The 20,763-nt window shown below is 34.3% G+C and overlaps 1 protein-coding gene across 1 annotated transcript in view; it reads left to right on the forward strand.

Annotated features, from left to right (window-relative positions):
* Nucleotides 1–2,740: 2,740 nt before the first annotated feature.
* The window catches only part of LOC106671026 (G-protein coupled receptor moody), a 274,923-nt gene continuing 256,900 nt past the window's right edge, over nt 2,741–20,763 (forward strand). The window contains exons 1-2 of the mRNA XM_014401778.2: nt 2,741–2,783; nt 16,188–16,577. Coding sequence (XP_014257264.1) covers nt 16,290–16,577 — 288 coding nt within the window. The 5' untranslated portion in view covers nt 2,741–2,783; nt 16,188–16,289. The remainder of the gene's footprint in view (nt 2,784–16,187; nt 16,578–20,763) is intronic.

The following is a 20,763-nucleotide window of genomic DNA, read 5'->3' on the forward strand; positions in this document are numbered from 1 at the left end:
CCTCCAACTCTTCAGTCCCAGTCTTTATAATCTTCAAACTCGCAATGCTTTTAGGTTAAAAATTTTGTTTTATCATTAAAAAAAAGGTCATAAGAACTTTCGTGAACTTCGCAATGTGTCCCAGGGGATACATTTGTAAAACCTGTTTCAGCCCATTATGTTAATAACATAAAGTTTAAAATACACCACTCATGTAGTTTACGAACTTTACAAGAAATTTGCAAGTAGAAAAAGTGTTTCGCTTGGTAAACATTATTTTAATAAATTTTAAACTAAAAGTGTCTGCAGCATTGACCTTCCGACATCAATCTAAGAGTTCCGGGTTCGAATCCCAGCGGCTCTGATTCCAAAACCCCATACATAAAAATGAACATATTTTTTCAAAAACACCAGAACCCCGACGTTTGATATACCCGCGAAGTTCAAATACCCAAGTAAATAATTACAACACGAATACGCCCAGCGGACCTAAAACTACTAATTTCAAACTCAGTAAAAAAAGAATGGGAAACNCACGTAGAGGGCCGGCGATGACCTCAGCTGTTTGTTGGCCCATAAACTTCCCACTTATTATTATTATTACAACACGAATAAGTAATTTTTTCAAATGTAACAACTACGTTTTAGCAACCTTGTTTTGCTTCAAAACAGTGTTAGAAGAAATTGTTTTCACAAGTTACATTTGTGATAAAAGAAATAGAAAAAGCAATTCGTAAGATCGTTGTCTGATACTTTAATGTGGTATACATAAGTAATATGTACGAACTTAAAACTTATACAGTCTGTACAATCTTACTTAAATTGAAATTAATGATACTTTTTATCTAATGTCGTGATTGAGATGAAAATGCCAGTCTCACGAGCGGAATTCGAATCCACGACCTTTGGCTTGACCCGCTTCTAAAACCACTTGAGCTATCGTTACTTCGATAATCTCGGACATCAAACCCAAGATCGTGGGTTCGAATCCCGCTCGTGTCACTGGCTTTTTCTGAACAGCGATCTGTGCCCGCTACCCATCCCCAAGACTACGCTCAAGTACGATGATATGCGAAAATATTGTCTATACCGGATGTTCGTTGTAGATGGTTCGGCAGAATTTTTCTTGAACCATTGAGGCTATCAAAAAACACAAAAAAATACGATTTTAATATTTTTTAGTCTAGTATTACCTTTTTTTTGAGAAAAATTATGCAAGGTACCTCAGACACAGTTTAACTTCAAAATTTCAAATACGACCCTATACATCCTGACACATCATTTTAAAAGATTTTTATGCTGAAAACAATGGCCAAAGAGTTACAAAGGTATGGCAAATAGTTTGAAAAAATGAATTTCGTTTGTTTCGTTGTTAACTCAAATTTGCTTCTTCACTAAAGTAAACATTAATTACCTTTATTGTTTCCATTCTGTCATTGTTTGCCAAACTCGTATTATGAGAGCAAATCTTAATTCCTGGAAGTAAATAAATATTACAATATTACCTGTTCGTTACATTCAGCATTGTATTCAAAATGAATTTCCATTTGGGAGGCTGCAGAAAAGTTTTTCCATACATCCTATGGACTGATGAATCCAAGATCACCTCCGTTGGCATACTAAACCGTTGAAATTTTCGAACGTGGGCAGAGGAAATTTCAGAATTACGTACTCTTGTTATCATCAGGTGGTTCACAGTATCAACGCTTGGTGTGGGCTTTTCGGAAATAAATTAATTAGGCCTTATTTCTACGAAAATAATTTAAATGGTGTTCAGTTTCTGAATTTTTTGGTGGAGGTTTTACCAACACTATTAGATGATGTTTCTCGGCCACAACGACAAAGAATGATTCTCCAGCTTGATGGATGCCCCGCAGCCAAGACTTTATTTCAATCGTCATTTCCGGGATAGTTGGATCGGCCCTCCATGGGTCGATCTGTTGGTCTCCTAAGTCACCCGATTTATCTCCAACTGACTATTTTCTGTGGAACCGTTTAAAAAACAGTGTCTACGCCAATCATAACCTAGCAACCTCAGTTAAAGAACTGCGGCAAAGGCAATTAAAAAATATTAAGCGTCATAAGTTCAAGAATTCAACCGGGCCATCTACAAAGGACACCCGGTATACATCAAACCTTCTAGAATTGAAAAGGACTCAACAGTTATTCTATCCTTGCGTTACGGGCACGTAAGCGGCGGTCGCTTTCCGGCCAGAAGTTGCCCGTGCGTTATTCTTGTATGACCTATGCGTAGTCTTGTCAGTATGGCTTTTTCCCTTTTCGACATGTTCTCTGAGGACCAGGGACCGACCTATTCCTGATCCTGCCACAGTTTGCTAGGATTATTTCTATTCGCTTATATTATATTAATTTATAAAGTTATAATTTTATTTGAATAGTGACAGGTATAGTACCACTGTTATTGTTATTAATTTTTTAGCCGTCTTAATTTACATTTCAAAATCAAAGAATAATAAAAATGATGAAAAATGTTAGTATTGAATAAAGTTCGAATTTTTTTTAACATGAATGGATAAATTAAAATTTTGGTAAGTATTTGCTGCCCGATAATGTACCGTAGAATTTTCCCTTAATGCTAATTTTTGTTTAAATGTTAATTTGCCTTTTTTTATTTACCAAGCCCGTTGATGTTTTAATAAAAAGGGAAGAATTTCAGGAGGCGCTTGAATGAGGGGCGGGGCGTTTGTGGTGGGGGCGGCTATAAATGTGGAAGGCGCCCACCGTCCGAGTTCAGTTTAACTTCTATTGCCGCCCCCAGCACACGCTCCCCGCTAACCTTTACCGTACGTACTCAAAAAAATTGTCAACCTTTTGTTATCTTAACAAGAGACGGACTAAAATCCCAGACGGGACGGCAGCCTTTTGACAAACATCCCTGACGTTTAATGACTTCGGACCGAACACGGGAAAGGACTTGGCACGGATACTATGACAATGACATCACCCTCGGGCACTATTTATAAAGAAAAACATGGGCGATGAGAGACAAATTGACAGGGCAGCATTTTCACCAATGGACAGTTGAAATTTCAAAGACACACGACGGTAAACGTAAATGTGCTTTCATGACATATCACGCCAATTTATTCGCGACAATGTCGCAAAAATCTAATCTTTAAAAAAGAAAAACAAGGACAAACCCGTTGATAATTTGGCATGCTGTTGTAGTTTAGTTCCGCATGCTCTTAAGCTATCTTGTATTATTTACGACGAGTGGAACACTGCTCATTTTATTATTTCGGGCTGCTTTAATACTTAAAATTAAAAACAACCTCAAAACGGTTTTAAAATTTAAGGATAAACTTTCGCTCTTAATAGTATCCAAAGCATGCTTAAATATAAAATTAGATTCAGACATCGAATAAACATGGTTTATTTAAAAACTTGTATTTTTCTACATGTATGCACGTGGCAGTACGCCAGGTTTGCAGAGACCACGTGTTTCAAAGCGGGATGAACGGCGTGTTTTTATCCCATCCTTGAACTTTATTTTATTCCAACGTCACAAATTCGCCATGATATTAAAAAAAATTAAAACACAGATTTCAATATGGGTATTAAAAATTTAAAAAAACAAAAAATGTTATCTCGTTTAGTACGCCTACCGTTTATTAGTTTTGAACAGTGAATAAATATAGATAACGAGTTTCAATAGTAACACGGTTGAGGACAGAATTCAAAGATTTTAATTGAAATAAACGTTTTATATTGCTACAGCAAAGTATGGACGGGTTCGCACGACAATCAGGTTTTGAAATAATTCAAAAAATAATTAACGTTAATCTCTTCTGAGTTTAATCTAGGCTAGAGTCTTGTTGTAGGTTCGGAACATTGTTGATTACTGATCTTTTTAATAGAAGGTTCTTTTCGCATATCGTGTATGTAATAAATGTTTCGTTCTTAAAAAATGGCCCTTAATTTGAACACTTTTTTGTCAAAACAACCTCAAAAAATTACACGAAAATGACAACCAAATTTTTTTCATCCGTGCAAATTAATATTATTTTCTTTTTTTAAAATGTTGATAGTAATAAATAAATTTTAAACAGAGATAATATAGATGTATCACTTCGCAAAATATCAATTGTTTGTTGTAATTTGAATGTTATTTCTATTTACAGCGAAAGTGGTAAATAATGAATGAAAATTTAAATTAGGTCACTATTCATTCTTAATATTTTATGGATTTCATTTTTAATTAAATTTATTTAACAATATGTCGGTGTAAAAAAATACTAATCTGCATAGGCAATAATTGAACTTACTCAATGTGTGATATACAGGGTGACTGGCCATAAGCGTCGAAATTTTCAGGTATTTCTGCTCACCATATGCAACAGAAAACATCCTATAAACCCTTGTCCAAATCTCAACGGTAAAGAAGTAATTTCAGGTTTTTTTTAATTTTTCGACTTAAGTCCACTAAATTGCTTATAAACTTAACAATTACTGACTGTAGAAAAATCTGATTTATGCCACCTGAAAGAATGTTAAATTTTCTGCAAGAAAACGTATTTACATTGCAGAATTGATGAAAAAATTCTGCACGAAAAATTCAGAAAAACAAAAATGTTGGATTGGTAACTGTTAATAACTACAAACTCCTGGAGCTTTGCAAATTCCTTCAAAATTTCCCCATTCAATTAGATTGCAGCGGTATGCCCAATTTTCTGGATTGCGCGGATTATGGAAGGCCCAAATATTTTGCATTTTGTTGAAAAAAACCGGTGTCGATGAAGGGGGAGCACGCTCAAACGTGGAACACCAAGGTCTATACATGACGCACCTGTACTGGTTTTTGGATCACGATTAACAGAATGCAAAATTTCAACACGATTGACAGTTAACAATCCAACATTTTCAAAAAATTCCAAATTTCAACATTTTTGTTTTTAATTTTGCGTGTAGGGGGGTCGTAAATAGGTTTTGTTACATAAAATTTGATGTTATTTCAGGTGGCACAAACCAGATTTTTCAGCGGTCGGTAATTCTTAAGTTTATAAGCAATTTAGTGAACCTATGTCGAAAAATAAAAAATAAACCCAAATCTGAAATTACTTCTTTATCGTTGAGATTTGGACAAGGGTTTATAGGAAGTTTTTTGTTGCATATTGTAAGTAGAAATACCTCCTAAAATTTTCAACGCTTATCGCCAGTCACCCTGTATAACTGACTTGCTCATTTAGTTATTGAGGGAGTGAGAGCGAGATGGTGGAATTCAGAAAATAATGATAATTGGCTAACTAAGGAAAAAATTCCTAGCTAACAAAAGCTTGCAAGATTGATTCAGTTTGCACGTTGAGCTATATAACTAGTGAGTGGTTATATAGTTGAGTTTGTAACTGGATGGGTTTTTCCGTAAATTAATTGATTGATTGAGTGCTTGAGAGAGCGAACAAATGGGAAATGGGAATAAGTAATTCTTCTCTCTCACACTCTCTCTCTCTCTCTCTCAGAATAACTATATGGCTATAATCACAATTTAAAGTAGTATCTTAAATTCCATTTTAAGGCATATTATATTTCATTGTTTATTTATTTATTTTTTTAGCTTATTAGCTCTATCAAATGTTAACTACATAAGTAATTTTGCAGTCGTACAGCCACAGCGCACTTGTTATCGTAATTATTTGTTAAGAAATGTCTATGAGACTTAACTTTGCGTATATATCTATAAATAAAACTTTCATTCATTCAATCATTCTCTCTGTTTCTCTCTCTCACTCTCTCTCATTCATTCACTTTATTTTCCTTACTGTACTGCCACAGCGATGATGTTATTCTTAGGGGACCTTAGACACACAATAAAATATTTTCTCTCTCTCTCACTCTCTCTCATTCATTCACTTTATTTTCCTTACTGTACTGCCACAGCGATGATGTTATTCTTAGGGGACCTTAGACACACAATAAAATATTTTCTCTCTCTCTCACTCTCTCTCTCCTTCCCCTTCTCAGTATGCCCTGGTACCAAACAAGGGTAATTTTGTTGTTTTCCTTAATGAAGTATTTTCCTTCATTGCCGCCTTACTGTTCGAGTAGATGGCTCTATTTGTTAGAAATACACAGCCTTTCGATTTCCTGCCCCAACATTCAATTGCCTCAATGGAAGAGAGGGAAGGAGAGAAGGAGGGAGAATGTGAAAGTGAAAAGCGAGTGACAGAGAGAGAGTGTGTGTATGTGTGAGAGAGGGAAAAAGTAAAAGTGTGTGTGTGTGTGTGTGTGTGTGTGTGTGTGTGTGAGAGAGAGAGAGAGAGAGAGAGAGAGAGAGAGAGAGAGAGAGAGAGAGAGAGAGAGAGTGAATGATTGAGTTAGTGCAGAAACAGAAGGTGCGAGTGAGTGTGACCTACTGCTTAAAAATGAGTGAACATTTTTATGTATTTTTCACTCCTATATATCTATTTATGAGCGCCTATTATCTGTAAGAGAGTTTGCCTATTTTTCCCTCAAATTATTGGTATTTAATTAATGGTAATAAATGTTCCAATAGTTTACTTTTTACTGGAGTAATTTTTTGCAAAGAAAGTTGAAATGAAAAATCATTGTCACGAGCAAGCCTTGAACTTGCGGCATACGGATAAATTCTCCGATGGTCTACAATTGAGCTATCTCCGCTAACTGCTGCGGACCCCCGAGACACCAACTTCTCATCACTACCTACAACTGTTACATCCCTCTTGCTATCTGTATGTCTGCAATCTACAATCTATCTATTATAATGATAACAATGTGTAGGTCTATCGAAATAAGCAGAAAGGGAGAGCGGGAGAGTGAAAGTGTGCGTGCGTGCGCGCGGGTGTGTGTGTGTGTGTGTGTGCGTGCGAATGTGNGTGTGTGTGTGTGTGTGTGTGTGTGTGTGTGTGTGTGTGTGTGTGTGTGTGTGTGTGTGTGTGTGATAGAGAGAGAAGAGAGAGAGAAAGAAAGCGAGAGAGAGGTAGAGAGTGAAACGATAAAATTTACAATGTTTTCCTTATAAATGAATAAATCAAGTCTGTAGGTTTTAACTTGATTAAAGAAATAATGGTTGGGAATAAATGATATCACATTCTAGAATTACCAACAAATATCTGCTCGATTCAAAAATCCTTCATCTATACTACATTTTCATAAGCAAAACGAAAAAAAAAAAGATTTGAAAACAGAATATCATATATTGGCAGAAACATCATAAACAACTTAGATCCTTTATAATGCAGGACAATATTGAAAGATAAACTGTACCATCGTTCCACACAATTTTTCATTTTTGTGTCGATATATTTACGAGTAGAAGACAGCGGGGAACATAAATCACATATTCTCTTGTATTATCCGCAGAGCCATGTTATTGAAATTTTTTGCTGTTAATAATGGGCCAAAAAGTGTGTCGACCCCGTCGGCGCTACCCTCGGGAATAGGAGGCATTCCGTGTAGGGGTGGGTTCATTAAACACGGCAGACTTTTGCTCTCTCTGCTGCCCAGAGATAATTAATTTAATTGTGATTGCATGGAAATTGTAAACACTGTATTTAGAACACACCCTTGAACCACATTTGTCAACCTACTTTAACCCGAAAAAAATCTGCTGGCATGAAGTCCATCCTGTTATTTTCTCTGTGATACAGCAGGTTATTAGAAATTTTACCCGCATCAAAAAACGCGTTAATTGTATAACAGCCCAAAAAAGGTATACGTCAAAATTTATCTTTTTCTTTACATTCTCATCAAAAAAATCATTAGATCATTGCTTTTTTTACAGTGGAATTACCTTTTCTTTGCAAAGAAAAATTTCGACCTGCCAAAAATATTTTATTTTTTAATTTAATTACATATTTTTAAATAAAATTTGCCAACAATAAAAAATAATGCAAGAATCATCAAATAAAAATAATTAACTTGTATAAAAGTTATATTTTAGGCTGACAAAGGTTAAAAATCCATGGTTCAATTAATATTGATTTGAGAGAACCAATAGAAATAATAAATGAACTGTTGTTCAAAATAAATATTTATTCATGCTATCGTTGCCAGATAATATCGATTTAACAAATGAATGGAAATTAAAATCATCTCGTTTTATAGATACCATGTAAGACGAAAATAAGAAGTTAGTTTTGTTTTGTTTTTCTCGTTTTGTTATGAAAATTTGCCAAGCTCTAGCGTGAATTTTTCCATGAGGTTGGAAATTTAGTTTTTTTTACAAATCAGTTCATCAGTTTAGAAAGAGTTTGTGTTTTATTAAAAATTAAATTGAAAGTTCTAGAAGGGAACCGTCTTAACGAAAATTTAACCCTCTTTTCAGAGCTTTCTTTGGTTTTCCCCAAGAATGGATATAGGGATTACCACAATGAATTGGTCAGGACGTTTTCCTGACATGAATCCCATAAAAAACTTACGGGAATTGATAAAGAAACGTGTTAGACATCGTTTGTAGCTTGAACAAGCAAAACAAACCGCTATTGGTGAAGAAGGGATTCTGTTTAATAAGACGAAATACGCAATACCTTGGAGATTGCGGAGGTCCTCCTCTAGGCCAGAAAAGGTAATATGCGTTATTAGAAGCAAAATTAGGTAATAAATTGTTTGTTAAATTTTAATTTCATCACAAAATGATTTTCCGATTGTTTGGTGAATTTTCTTTCAAACTATAATAAATAAATAATTTTTTTAAACCTCATGAATTTCCGATCTAGGTTTATTTGGTTTACATTAACATAAATATTTTGTAATTAACGCAACAATAATCTGTCCGATTTTTTGCCTTTGTGTGTATTTTTAAATTACTTTTGTAATCTGTTCGATGAAGAAAAAAATCGGTAATGAATTTTTTATACTTTATGTTTTAAAAAAGTATAGCGTTGTAAAAATGTTATATAATTCTAACAAATAACAAATTTATTAAAACATTGTTTACTCTATTTTTGTTTCGAAACAATTTGGTTTTTATCAGGTTAAAAAAAACTATATACGAAGGAGAAATTTTTCTTGATTGAACAAACACAATTTATTTGTGCAAAAGGTGGCCAGTGAAATGATTAAATTATACAAATATTTTTTTTACAAAATTAATTACAACCTGTTATTTGCTTCTTCGGGTTTTAAAAAGAAAACAAAATTTTATGTTGTTTTACCATTAAAAATTGGCTCGCTTATTTGCATTTGTTAGAGTAATTACACTATAACAGACTATCTATGTGCATTTGTAAACGTAAAAATTGGACTACAGGAAAAAGATTGTAGGCAGATAGAGTAATGTATCGATATAGATAGATAGAAAGGCAGATAAACATTATTTTGTTTGGAAACGAAAGGAGGATGGAGATATTATCAAATTTATTTATAAGTTAGTCTCAGATTAATAAATAGAAAATATTGGATAAAGAGGACAATGTGAGAAATAGAGAGAGATGGGTTCCGTAGATAGGAAGATGGATGGATTTGAGAAGGAGCGAGAGATACAGTGAGTGAGATTTTGTGTGTGTGTGTGTGTGTGTGTGTGTGTGTGTGTGTGTGTGTATGAAAGAGATAGAGAGAGAGAGAGAGAAGTGGGAGGAGTAAGAGAGAAAAAGAGATGTTTAATTTTCTAAATGAACAAATGCTTTTTTTCTTCATTGATCTTACTTCCTTTCTATATCACTTTGTACAAATTTCTCCAACTATCGCAAAACTTAGTTAAAGTTTTAACTTTTTATATTAACAATGTGGACTGATATTCGCAACATTACAGCAAATAATTTTTCAAACATAAACTATGATTTGAAACCAGTTGATTAGGAATTGCGCACGCATCGGCCTAAAAATGTTGTTCGTGTTATTTTGTTTACTTTTTACATCATAATTGGTTTAAAAACTTTAATTTTAAAATTCCATTAAAATTTAATGAGCTCAATCATATAGAAAAACAAAAAATATCTTAAAAATATATTCACTATAAATCATATGTGGAAAAATATATTATTACAGTTCTGATGGTGCATTTAGTGTACGAGGTTGTTGGACGTTTAATTGTGAATATGGACACAGTAACCAACACTAACATAAAAAAAATCAATTATTACATTCCCAGGTTTGTTTCTTTTATACGAATAATTCCAGTAGGACAACAAACCCTTTTTTCGATCTGTTCGGCGTAATTGAGTCCCTCAAAAGGGATAACGGCAGACGAGACGAAAACGAAACCCCGAGCCTCGTTACTCGCTACCATCGAAGTATCGTGTTTCCGAAAGTTCGAGGAGCAAAAATGACCGGAAACTAAAAGACAATTATTCAAAAACCAAGAATGCGCGATTCTTAGGTCTTTATTTATATCAGACCGTACATTTTTTAAATCATGTTCAGAAAAAATCAGAGGTATCATCAGTTTACCAGATAGATCGTGTTTTAACAAAATATAAAACTATAAATAGCATTACTTGAATAAGAAACATATAATAATAATAATAAGTTTATTGCACACAAGAAGAAAAAAGAAAAATTACATATAATTCAAACAAGAAAATAAACTTAATACGGCAAGGTAACCGTCTGCCTGGGCTTGGATTAATTATTGACTAATCCTGTAAAATAAACGTACAAATGCATTAAACTAAGTCTATGCTAAGTGTAACATCTATAACAAAATACCAAATCAAAAGGACACAAAACTGAGAATTAAAAATCAATTAGCGGAGCTGAGACCGGAGAAACAGAAACACCAAATATCAAGGGAAAGAGCGGAGGCAAAGAAATTGGGAGTAAAAGAGAAGAAGAGAGAAGAATTACTAATTAAATTCGTTTAATATTAGCCTTCGATAGGCCCAGGCCGCTTTAGCATAATTCACCAAGTCTGTCCAATCTGGTCCGTTGAGTAATCTGATGCATCTGTCCATTGATACGGTTCTTTCGCCGAACGCAGATAAACGGTAGGGGGACAGAATGGGTTACATAACTCACACTCCTGTTGGGTGAGGAGATCATACGGCTTATGTCGTAGGTTCAGCAATTCTCCCCTCAGTTTCAGGATCCAACGTATGTCTGTAATTTTCTTATTTGTCTTTTGGTCCCCAACCAAGCTGGCACATCTGACTCCGTGATCCAGCATCCTATATATACGGTATCGACGGGAAGCTTGCACTCTCTCTATGTTGCTCACCATAAAACTATCTTTCAGTCGACTAATAATTGACTGGAGTTGAAGAGAGAGACCCTTACTCTCGGGTTGCGAAAAAGGACAAACCCACTCCCACCCTGTCCGCCAGTCTACCCCAGTCAGCAGCCCAAGATATCCCCAGCCTGATGATCTCTTCAGCCACCATACGGGGGAATCTGGAGTGGTCCATTCGGAGCACCTTAACCAAATAACGACCGTTCAAAGTCAACGTGAATAGAAAGACTGGGTGAAGGCCGGTTTCAATGTGCAGTATGTAAACTGGAGTGTAGTTTGGGAGACTGAACAGTTTTCGTATGAAGAACCATAGCACCCTCTCCACCTCCACGAATTCCTCTGATCCCCATACTTGTGCAGCATAGCACAGAATTGAGCGTGAGACCGCGTTAAAGATATGCAGCTTAGCCTTTAGCGGGATCTGGGGCTGCATCATTGCTCCTCTCTGAATAAGAAACAGAATTCACCTTAATATTGATCCTTGTAGTATTCCAGAAAAAACATATGATGGAACACTAACACAAAAGAACATAAACAAAAAGAAAGATTGATTACGAATGAAAGTGACCGTGGAGGGAGAGAGTAGAAAGATCGAGCGCAAAAAATTCAAGTTTTTAAGAACAATCAACTATGGATAAATTACTGTACTGTAATCTCATTCTTAATTAGGTAACAAAGAAAGTAATTATTTCTCCCATAATTTAATCCCATAAGATAAAAAGTCAGTGTCACGGGCGGGACTGAAAAATGGCAAAAAGAGGGAAAATTCGAACGGTCATAGGAGAACTTGAGATGGAGAATTGGCATCCGCAAGGATCGGGGGGATAGCTCAAGTGATTGAGAAGCGGCGTATTTAGTCGAAGTTCGTGGGTTCGAATCCCGATCGTGACACTGACTTTTTTATCCCAACCAATATCTTACTAATTTTGTGTCATCCAAAATAGATGTCAATGGAATACCACTCTTTTAAGTGAAATTAGACTGAGAAAGAAAAATTAATTGAAAGAAGTAACTTGGTCAATTGACCACTAAAACGTATATGAATAAACTAAAGTGCCATTGGGTTTGAAAAACAGAGTCCATGCGACAATTTGAACGGGAAAAGAAAGGGCTTACGGAAAACTTTTCATGCCATTTTCTAACGCAAACGCACGACACCAAAAAGAAAGTTTAAGGTCTGTTCGCGAACTTCTGTAAATCCAATAAAAAAGCTTTTTTAAATGTATATTATCTACTGTACAATCACAGCACAATTGAATGTTCTAATGGCTGATAATAAATATTTTTTCTGTTTGAATCCGTAACACTTTTTATTTTAAAAAAGTTTATATACTAGTAAAAAGAAAATGAAATCATTACAGTGACTAATGAAAGCGTACCCATTTGATATTTTGTATTGAGGGAAAACAAAATATAATCGGTATTTCCTCCCACTACTGTAAAGTTTCACTATTTGGAACAATCTTGTATATTGAAATTCCATAGGAAAGTCCAGAATATCGATTAATTTTATCCCAATTACAATAACCACTTATATCGCAACAATATATCACGCATTTCCAATTTAGAAGCTTTTTGGTCCGAACACTCTCCACCGGACAGGTTGTTACGCCTGTATTGAACGAGGGATCAACTACACACAAATAAATCTTTCGGACAAGTAAGAGTGCAGGATGTACAAAGTGGCAGGGTGATAAAGGATTTGCTTGTAAGGAAAAAATTCCGCTCTTGCAAAATATATAAACATCCTAGTTAAAGATTTATATGATCATCCTTGATATAAAATTATGTTGTGCTGCATTAGTTGTGCATCATTTATGTTATTATGCTAACACTAAACGTAAATTACGTAAAATGTCATTCAGTGCAATGGAGTCTTGTCATACTATTCAATTTCAATTAAAAAATTGTGGTTTTCAGTATATCAAACTTAGAAAAAATAAAAAAATAAATAAAATTTAAAAAAATCGTGCAAGATGGTTAAAACGAAGAGTTATACGTATGATACACTAGTACATATTACAATTTCTCATTTGCTCACTCACTCTCTCTAACGCTTTCTCGCTCCCTCTTACTCTCACGCTATCTATCTCTTTCTCTCTCATAAATTGTTGGTCTCTTTTGCATTGTATTTAGTATGCCCGTCATGCAGGAGGCTAATATCCAACTACCGGTTGGGTGTCACGGACGAGGAATCAAATCATTTTACAAAATATTTTTCACAATATTATCTATTAAAAAGCTAGGGGCTCTGACGAGATTCTAACCCAGAAAACTAGTCGGATTTAGTATGTCTGTTTTGTTAACGTTTTATTGTATGTCTTTAAGCCTGTCTGTTTTTTAACATTTTATGATATTTTTTAAGTCTGACTGAGTCTTATTATATTTTTTAAGGCTACAAGGGGAGGGGATTTGCCTGATCACTAACATATTAAGTTCAAAAAATATATACTAATTATGAAAACGGAAATAATGTAATTTCAGAAATTGTATTTTTATGATAAAATATTTATAAATTTTTTTATAATAATTACAGCTGATTGATCTTGAAAGTCCCTCTCACTTTCATACTCACCCTCTCTCTTTCTCTCTCTCACACCTTCTGTTTTATCTCTCTCAATTTATCTCTCTCACACAAAATTCCCCTTCTCCCTCCTTCTCTGTCTCTTTCTTCTTTCACTCTCTCTCTCTCTCTCTCTCTCTCTCTCTCTCTCTCTCTCTCTCTCTCTCTCTTTCTCTCTCTAAGTGGAAGAAAGGTCCACGGGACCTAACTTTGCGTGGTTAAATAAAAGGTTTAATTAATCAATCAATCTCTGTACCACTGTATATATGGCTCTATTTCTTTCCACCTCTCTCTCACTTTCTTTTTCGTCTCTCTCAATTTATCTCTCTATCTTTTCCATTTCTCTCTCTTTCTCACTCACTCAGTCTCTCTCCCCCTCCCTCCCACACTTCTTCCCTCTCTTTTCTTTTTCTAGTTATCTTTTTCTATCTATACATTACATACAACTCTCTTCATCAACCGGTCTATCTTTTTCATTCTTTCTTTCATTTTATTCACTCGTTCTTTGTCTATTTATGTAAACTTTTCCTTACTCTCTTATTTTTCACCTCTCTTTTTTTTCTCTCTCGCTCTATCATGTTTTATTTCTGTATTTCTCCGTTTTCCACTCGCTAGCGCACATTCTTGCACTATTTTTGTCTCTTCTGTCCTTTCTCCCCTATTTATCTTTTATTACGTCTTTCACACTATTTATTATTTTTATTTCTTTTTGATTTGTACCTGTCTTTCTTGTCTTGTTTTTTCCTAATTTATCTTACTTTCTTTGTATATCACGTTTTGCTTTACAAATATCTTCAATTATAGCAAAAGTTAGTTAAAATTGTAATGTCTTTTACATTATTAACTTAGACTGCATTGGCAACATTATAGCAAATCCATTATATTTAGTGGTCTATTGACCAAATTACTACTTTCAATTAATTAATCTTTTATGTAAGGTTTTGGTTGAGATAAAAAAGTCAGTGTCACGAGCGGGATTCGAACCCTAGAGCTTCGGCTCAATACGCCGTTGCTCTAACCACTTGAGCTATTGTGACTTCGATCCACTCGGACACCAACTTCCCATTTCAACCTACAACCTTCGAATTTTCCCTCCTTTTTGCCCTTTTTCAAATGTCGTGTAATGAGGATTCGATTCTCGGCGACATATGAAGTGGCCACGGAGGGCTGTCATAGCAAATAATTTTTCAACATTTCTAATAAGTTCACTTGTTTTCGTGGTCCGCTTGACCAATTCATATCTTTCAAATAATTAAGGTTTTTAGTTGAGATTAATTTTTATAATAAGAAAAAATTTCAATTAAAATTTTTTAAGCAACAAGCTATTAATATAGATTAAATTACTCTGTTAACGTACATTAATACACTTAATTTTAAGAATAAGTTATCAAACCCCAAATCGACTCATTGTTAGAATCTATTGGTGAAACATTATTATTAAAAATTACAGATCAATCGTTGAATCCGACGTGTAATCCAATAACTCCCAAACACCATTTCCACGCAAACAGAAGACAAAGGAAGTCGAAAGGGGGGAACCATTGATTAAGCCGGAACGGGGTTGTAATCCCCCTCAAAGCCATCATAAGATAAGGAAGTTGTCTGCAAAGCGTCAAAACAGATATTGTGGGTGGCCGATGGGCCTTGTCGAGAAGGGTAGAATGGTCTTGTTAAAGGTGTGATCACGTATTTAATTCCTACGGTTTATGCCGTCACGTAGCCGGAGCTGCGGGGGCGAGAGTCCCCTGCCACTACACGTGCCCTCGAAAACAGCGGCTGGCCAATTTTCACCAATCTCTCCTCGTGTGTTTCCCTTCAGGGAGAAAAATAATTGGGACCATCCGACGCGGAATCCGGCTGATTGAAGGATACCGCGGTAGACTTAATTTTCGAGAAAAATTCATCTAAACCGGTTGTTTCAACTTTTCGCCATATTGGTAGTGGTGTCATAATCAAAAACAATTTTGTCCAAATTAAAATCTAAAAATTTCGTTATTCTTCGGCCTAACGTTTTTTGATATATCTGTTCTCCTTACTTAGAGAATATAAATATCACCTCCTTCTACAACAAATTGCATTTGCCGAAACTTTTTATCTGTCAAGATGGGCATCTTAAATGGGACACCGAGTATATTAAACCCGCAAGACATGAGAGTGTTGCAGAAGTGTTTATCTTAAGGCAGGCTTATTGTCACAAAAATTAATCAATTAACTACCTGTTAAATTATTGCTGTATATTAAAAGTAATAAAAAAATGTTAAAGCGAAACTTAACTATTAAATCAAGCCATGTGGACATAAGGACTTACTGAGTAAATATTGTTTTGGGTGATTTCTTTCATCTGACAGTTCATCTAAACGTTGAGACAAGTATAATAAGAGGAAACTAATCAAAAGTAGTTAATTTTGATAACAGTATTATATAAAATGTTGTATTTTGAAACTAACCGTTAGAATATTTTAAGACTTATCAAACTAACTTACTATGTTGTTTGTTTTGCAGAATCCTTTTTCGGACGATGGGCAGAAGTGAGTGTAAACGGTCTGTCACAGCGAGCATAGGTTAAACACGAATTATTACCAGTCGATAAGTAAAAAGATCAGGATGGAGTTGGGTATCGACTACGGAGACGACCTGGTAATCCAAGCTAGTATTTTCGGTTCCACCGATCTCGAACCGAAGCCGGCTCCATGGGAACCCGTGTTCAACCGTTCTGTGAACTTCACGGATGATTATGAATTTCCATTTTCCGAAGAAGACCTGGAGACGGAGCTTTTTCACGGTTACCCCAATTCGCTCCTTACCCTGGCGACGGCTTTCTGCTTACTTTTCATGCTCGTCGGCATCCCCGGCAATCTCATCACTATAATCGCTCTCTTCAGATGTAAAAAGGTAAGAAACAATTCAGCATTAAAGAACATCTCGATTTCAACTAGTTGGCATGCTAGCACATGACAGACATATCGATTATGACGAATTATGAAAAAAAGCAAAAATATTGGAAAAAGTTCTACTAATAAAAAAACAGACAACATTAAAAATATTATGACATTTCAACAACAAAAAAAGTATTTGAACAATTACAGAACGTAAAAGGACAAATTTATTCCTTCTTCATATTTTTGCAAACGAATTATTAAACAATTTCAACTCATAGAACTGTGCTTCAATGAAGATGTTGTCAGTGTCGATATTCAACAGGAGTTAATTTACTCACTGATTACCCATTTACAATATTATTGTCATTTATAAAAAAAAATAATAAAAAAAGGCAAATTCTTCTATTAAGAAAAGTTTTTTGATTTACGAATTTTATAGCTTCTGATAATTCCGACCCGTCTATTCTCTCTGGCTTTGTTATTTTTCCATTGTCAGTGGTCGGTTTATTGAGTTTGTTTAGTAATGGCGACCTCACGATAAAAGTTCAACTGGTAAAAATAATACTCGGAATAACCATCATATTGCAGATTCATCATCTCAACAAAACAATTGATTTCTTATTCATATTTCTGTTTACAAACTTCAAGTTTCCAAACTTTTATGACATTTGAACAAATTACGACAGTAATTGGTTTCCGTTAACAATTGTTAGCTTTAAATTTTTTGATTATCCTGGTTCAACTAGGATCAGGAGGCTCGCTGATCTTTCTTTTCACACGCATTTTCGAAGCTGTACATTGCCCGGGGTTTATCTTTGTACAATTTTAGCCAGTCAATTTTTACATAGTTTTCAGGCATTTGCTTTAACCAACTGGTAAAAAATAAAAAAGATTTTACTAGCAAATGTATTACAAAGACCCAATATCAAGTTAAAAATTGACATGCTGGCAGCAACGGAATACTCACGATTTAACGATTTAAGTGCTTTGTTTGTTTTGTTTTTTAAATTTAAATAACAAAACAAGAAGAGTCTATAAACACAGATTTAAATGAAACTTTTTTTTGTTGTGGTAGTAAGTCCAAATATATGAGACACGTGTCCGAGCGTTTTTGCCAATGGGACCTAGGAACCGAGAAAAAACAAAAGTTAAGAATTTTTAAGTTGAAAAGCGCACATCGGCTAAAAACAAATTGGCCTGGCAGATCCGGTCAAAAATTTCAATATTTTCTTTGCGGTAAAAATCTCAAAAGCTTTAGGTCTGTGGGATATCAAATCGTTTATTTTCAGAAAAAATGTTTTTGCCTTTTTACTGATAGCATTTTTGGTTTTTGTAAAGTACATGTTTAATCTCATTTCACATTATGACCTAAATTAAAAAANTATATATATATATCAATACATGATAAGAAAGTCAACAAATACCATAACTGAAGTTATGTAAATTACTTAAGAATGCTCGCACAAGTGTCTAATGTTTTTCGGCCTACTATCACAACAACAAAAAAACCCATTAAAATGGTGATGTCGCCCAGTAATGGTGAACAATTTCTCAAAATATTTTGAAACATTCAGGAAGGAATCCCAACGATTTAGCCGTCTTTAAACATTTCAAACGAATGCTCTCCCAAGGGTACGCTTAATGTTCAAAGTTAATTTTCGCCTTTCGACATTCCGTCCCTCGTACCCGGCAATGATAACCTCCTCCTATAAAATTAGCATATATTTAAAATTTTTGAACTCGAACCCGTCGCGGGGTGGAAAGTACGTGAGGACGATTTCACCAGGCTGAATTTCAAAGAGCAGTACTCTTTCTGAACAAAAATAAAATGAGGTTTCTCTTCTTTTTGTAAAAACAAAAGCTTTTCTATAATTAAAATTATATATACTTTTCTATTAAATCTGGTTATTGGAGGAATAAACTTAAGGAACATCGATTTTTATCGATAATGCCTGACCATTGCGGTAAAAGTTGTAATTTGTAAAGTAATTCCCTTCTCAATGTGATCATTTATTAGAAAAGTGAAAAACAATTTTTTAAACGTCGACAGTTTGTTATGGAAACTTTTCTTTTATAATTGTAAGAATAATAACTAATTACAACATTAATTTCTTTAAATTAAAACTTTCGATTTCATCAATTCCCAGCTAATGTTAATTTATGTTCGTTCATTTTTGTCTTGTTGGTTTACATACTGTCTTACAATAGTACAAGGGGGAGTAAATAAATTCATACAAAAAATGGAGAATGAAAGACATTAATTACAGAATTTTCCATTCAGAGGCGGACAAAGGCTGGATGAATTATTTCTCGAGTCTTGATTTTTCTAGTTTCTTTGTTTAAGCTTGGGTTTAATAAAAGAATAATAATATAAATATAAAGAAAAGAGATTGTCTTTTTCAAAGAAAGAAAGTTTTATTACGTCCAGCGGAAAAAAGCCCGTCAGGTCCAAGAGGGTAAAGAAAATTTTAAGGCATGATTGTTTAAGGTTTTTTTAGATTACAATAAAATATAATGAAAAGAAAAACTTTGTAAGAATAATCCCATGTATTGCATTTTAATTTTTTGGTTGAGATAAATTTTGTGATATGCCATTGTTCCGAAACGACTCCACGGCTTCAAAAATTCTAAATCAAGTGAAATGTGGTCAAACGTTTTCGACAGGCGTTTGGAACGGCTTATCTCTTTGAACCTTGTCGATTATCCCGTTGTAAATTTGGGGATTACAACCCCAAAGCAGAAACATCCAATTTACATATTTGAGCAAATAGACAGCCAGGCTCAGCTTTCACCATCTGAGCGATGGAACAACAATGGACATTTCACGATTCAATTTAAACGAAATGCAAAACACGTAATAGTTGATGGTTGAGATTCGATTTTAAATCGACAATTATTGTCGTAAGTCGTATTCTCGGCTGGTTATTGTCTACATCAAATACCCTAACGACTTTAGTCTATCCCTTGTTCATTAAAAATAACACGTTCATTGTATAACAGCTACATGTGATTATTTCCATAACTGAGGAATATTCATGAGTAGAATCATTTTACAAGTGAAGACAATAAATTCAATTAAATAAAGCGGATTCGACGGAACAATTCTAAAATAAAACATTGCCCGAGGTTAATGCTTGGGTGAGCACACATTCTGTGCCAAAGAAAAGTAAAAATAAATAGCAACACCTTTCCCTCTCACTCTCTCTCTCTCTCTCCCTATATATATATATAGATATAGGTTAAAATGTAACACCAAAAAATCCTAAACACAGTCCCAAAATTAACGAGTTTCAAAAACTAAAACCTTTAATATTTCAGATTAGTCATCTAGCAAATTTACTTACAATTAAAATTAATAAAAGATTAAAACTATGAGAAATTATAAGTTTATTTGGAATGAGAAACGTGATGGTTTGATCGCCTACGATAATCCGGGCGTATTCTCGTTGGTTTTGTCTGACGGATCCATTTCGGCATTTTGCCATTTTTAGTGTTAGAACTTTTGTGTTATTTTTTTGAATCGTGCCCCTTTCATTCGGCTGTAAAATGAGAAGAATGAATACGAATTTATTTAAATTGCAATACGTTTGTGAAAAGTAAAACTGTGAATGGGATTTGACCGTTTTCACAAGCGCTAGTTTTCACTCATTAATCTTCTAATTTAATTTAGATAAACATTTTATGTATTTATACATTAGCCAAACGGATTCAGTTAAAAATTTTTTTAAAAAGTATTAAATTAAAACGACGCCATCCACTCAGCAAACCCAGATTCAATAATGTCCTTCCGAAACCAGGACCATCTCTCCCTTTTGGAAGAATGTGCCAAGAAATTGTGGGTCAGACTGGAAATCAAAATTACTGAAAATAACGACCATGTATTTTAGAATTTTCTACGACCAATGTAGTTAGAATTTTGTGTTTTTACATAGACAAGCGACTTACTCGGAACTCCCACACTCGACTGAAAAAAAACCTAACAGATATATAAACTTCATATAAAACTACTAACTTTCACAAAATAAAAATTCTCATCTACACATCATTAGATGAACTCACCAGGACGAACGCTATTTAACTATTTGATTCAATCAAGCGTTTCAACTTCCACAGAATCAAAGCAATCGAGACCAAAATCATTCAGCTCCTTCTTCAAACTTAACATTACTTCAAATTTTGTTTGTCTTTAAAACAGCAAG

This window comes from Cimex lectularius, unplaced genomic scaffold (assembly GCF_000648675.2).
Source record: "Cimex lectularius strain Harlan isolate CLEC.00 unplaced genomic scaffold, Clec_2.1 scaffold261, whole genome shotgun sequence".
NCBI classification, from domain to species: Eukaryota; Metazoa; Arthropoda; class Insecta; order Hemiptera; family Cimicidae; genus Cimex; species Cimex lectularius.